A 2660-nucleotide genomic window follows, 5' to 3' on the forward strand; every position below is an offset into this window, starting at 1 on the left:
TGCCTTCCCCCCCGCCTGTCCCGCCGCTCCTGGCCTCCTTCGCTCGGCTTTTGGCCCCCGCGTGCGGTCCCCCCGGGCGCCCCGCTTCCGTCCTCTCTCCTCGCGCGGCTGGGGGGCCGCCGCTTTGTGCCCCCCGGCCGCCGTGCCCTCGGCCCGCCGGCTTGGGGCGCCCCTTGCGTTCCCCGCCTCGCTGGTTCCCGGGCTTCTGCCCTTCCCCCCCGTCTCGCCTTTCGCTCCGTTCTTCCTCGCTGCGCGCGCCGCGCTCTCCGTTGCCGCGCGTCGTTCTCGCCTTTCCCTTTCCGCCCTGTTTCGCCCCCCCCCGTTTCCGGGTTGGCGCCCGCCGCCTGTTTCGTTGCCTGTTCCTTGCCCCTTTTCGTGCCGGGGTTTGGTGCTCTCCGGCCGCTCTGTGCCCGCCCCCGCCTTGCCCGGGGCCCCCCCCTCCCCCGGCCTCGGCCGGCCTGGCTTCCGGTCCGCGCCCCCCGCCCCCCGCGCGTGCTGTTTCCCCGTTCTCGGGTCGTTCTGTTTCCCGGCTCCGCCCCTGCTCCTTCCGCCGGTTCCCCTCCGGCCCCCTTGTTCCGCCTTCTCCTTCCTCTCCCTGCTCCGGTTTCGTGGCCTTCTCGCGCCGTCGCCGCCGGCGCCCCCCCCCCGTCGCCGCGCTCCGCCCCTTCCCCGGCTCCTTCCTCGGTCGGCGCGCCGGGCGGTGTGTCCCCCGGGCCGGGCCGTCGTCCCCGCGCGCTGCTGCCTCGCGCTTCCTCGGCCTTCCTCGTTGCCGCCCCCCCTTGCCCTGCTCTCTCCCCTCCCGCTGCCCTTTCCCCGCTTCCCCGGGCCTGTCGGCCCGGTGTGCCCTCGTTGCCTCCCTCCGTGTCGCGCGCGTGCGGCCCCGCCCCTCTCCGGGCCTCCCCGCCCTGTTCTTGCCTCCCCCTTCCTTGGCCTCCCCGGCCCTCGTCCCTCTCCGCCGCCGGCCGTGCCGGGCTGCCTCCCCGTCGCTCGTTCGCCGGCTGCGGTCTCGTTCGTTCCCGGCCTTCCCCGCCCCTCGCTCCCCCCCTCCGCCCGGCCCTGCCCCCCCCCCTCGCCTCCCGCCCGCGCTCTCCGTCTGTCCCTCCTTCCTCTGTCTGGCCCTGGTCCGTTTCCCCGTGTTGCGTCCCCTTCCGCCGCCGGCTCCCCTCCTGGTGGTGCCCTTCCGTCCCTTCCTTTCCGTTTCCGCCTTGCGCCCCTCCTCCCCCGGCCCCCCCCCCTTTGCTTTCTCCTCCGGTGCCCGCGGCGTCCTCCCCGCCCCCTCCGCTGCTCCTGGTCGGCCTCGTTTCTGGTTGCGCCTCGGCCGGTCTCTGCTCGTCTTCGCGCCCCCCCCTTTCGTTCTTGCTTCCTGCCCCCTCCTTGGCCCTGCTTTCGCCGTTGTTCGTCTTTCCTCCCTCCCCGCCTTTCCCCTCTGCCTCTGCCCTCCGCCTGCCCCCGCCTGTCCCTGTTCCTCCTTCCTCCGCTCCCGGCCGGCCCCTCGGCTCGCCCTCCTCTGCTGTTCTCCCCTGCTCCTGTCTCCCGCGCGTCGGCTTGCTTTGCGCCCTCTCCTTTCTTCCCCGTCCCCGCGCCGGCGGCCCGCCCCGGCCCGTTCCGCCCCGGCGCGTCTCGCCCCCGCCGCGCCCCGCCGCCCGGTGCTCGCCGCCGGCGGCCCGGGCGCCCCCCTCCCCGGTTCCCCTCCGCGCTTTTTCCCTGCCCCCCTTCCCTCTCCGCTCTTGGCGCTGGCCTTCCCGCGGCTGCTGGCCCCCGCCTTGCCCTCCCCTGGCTCCTCGTTCCGGGCTTTCGCTTGTCCTTCCCTTCCCCGCCTCCCCGCGCCCGGTCTTGTTCTTTCTTGTCCCTCCTCCCCGTGTCCGGCTTGGGTCCTTTGCGCGCCTGCTGCCTTCCTTGGCTGTGGTCGCCGTTTCCTCCGGCTCCCTCTCCGGCCTCGCCCCCTCCTCCCTCCCCCGTTCCCCCTGGTCGGCCCTCTCCTCCCCTCGCCCGTTGCTCGGGGCCGCCCTTTGCCTGCTGCGTCGCCCGCCCCCGGCCCTGCGCTCCGTCGCGTTCTCCTGCCTCCTCCGCGCCCCGGGCCGCGCCCGCGTCGCCCTTTTCTCTCTCCCTGCCTCCCTTCCCGCCGTCGGGGTTTGCCCCGTCTTCGCTCTCGCCTTCCTCCGGTTCTCCGCGTCGTCGTTCCCTCCCCCCCCCTCTCCTGCTTTCCTGCGCCCTTCGCCGTTTCCCCGTCTGCCTTCGTTCCTCCTTCCCCTGCCTGGCTTCCTCTTTGCGCCCCGCCTCTGCCTCCTGGCCGGCTCCCCCCGGTCGCCTTCCTCCATCGGCCCCGCCCCCGTCCTCCCCCGCCCCCCCCCCGGCCCGGGGCCCCGCCGTGGCCTTGCCCCGTCCTCTTTTGTCCGGCCCCCCCGTGCTTCGCCGGCCGCCTTGCTTCGCGTCCCCGCCCTCCCGTTTCCGCCCCCGCGCTCTCCGCCCCCCCTTCTCCCCTTTGCGCCCCCTGCCTCTCTCCTGCCCCGCCGCGCGGCTCCCCCGTGCCGGCTTTTGTGTTCCCGCTTTCCCCCCCGCCGGCGCCGCCGCGCCCCCTCTTTTCCGCCCCGCTTCGCCCTTCCTTTCTGCTCGGTCCGCCCCCCCGGCCCCGGCTCCCGTCCCCGCGCCTCCCCTGCTCG

The 2660-nt window shown here is 75.5% G+C and overlaps 1 protein-coding gene across 1 annotated transcript; it reads right to left on the bottom strand.

The window, feature by feature from the left end:
* Positions 1–1073: 1073 nt before the first annotated feature.
* Positions 1074–2318, bottom strand: LOC130505940 (uncharacterized; the record flags this gene model as incomplete). Its single annotated transcript, XM_057000546.1, has 1 exon — positions 1074–2318. A coding segment is annotated over exon 1 (1245 nt), but the record flags the coding sequence as incomplete, so codon positions are not given.
* Between the last annotated feature and the right edge of the window lie 342 nt (positions 2319–2660).

This window comes from Raphanus sativus, unplaced genomic scaffold (genome assembly GCF_000801105.2).
Source record: "Raphanus sativus cultivar WK10039 unplaced genomic scaffold, ASM80110v3 Scaffold2717, whole genome shotgun sequence".
In the NCBI taxonomy this organism is placed as follows: Eukaryota; Viridiplantae; Streptophyta; class Magnoliopsida; order Brassicales; family Brassicaceae; genus Raphanus; species Raphanus sativus.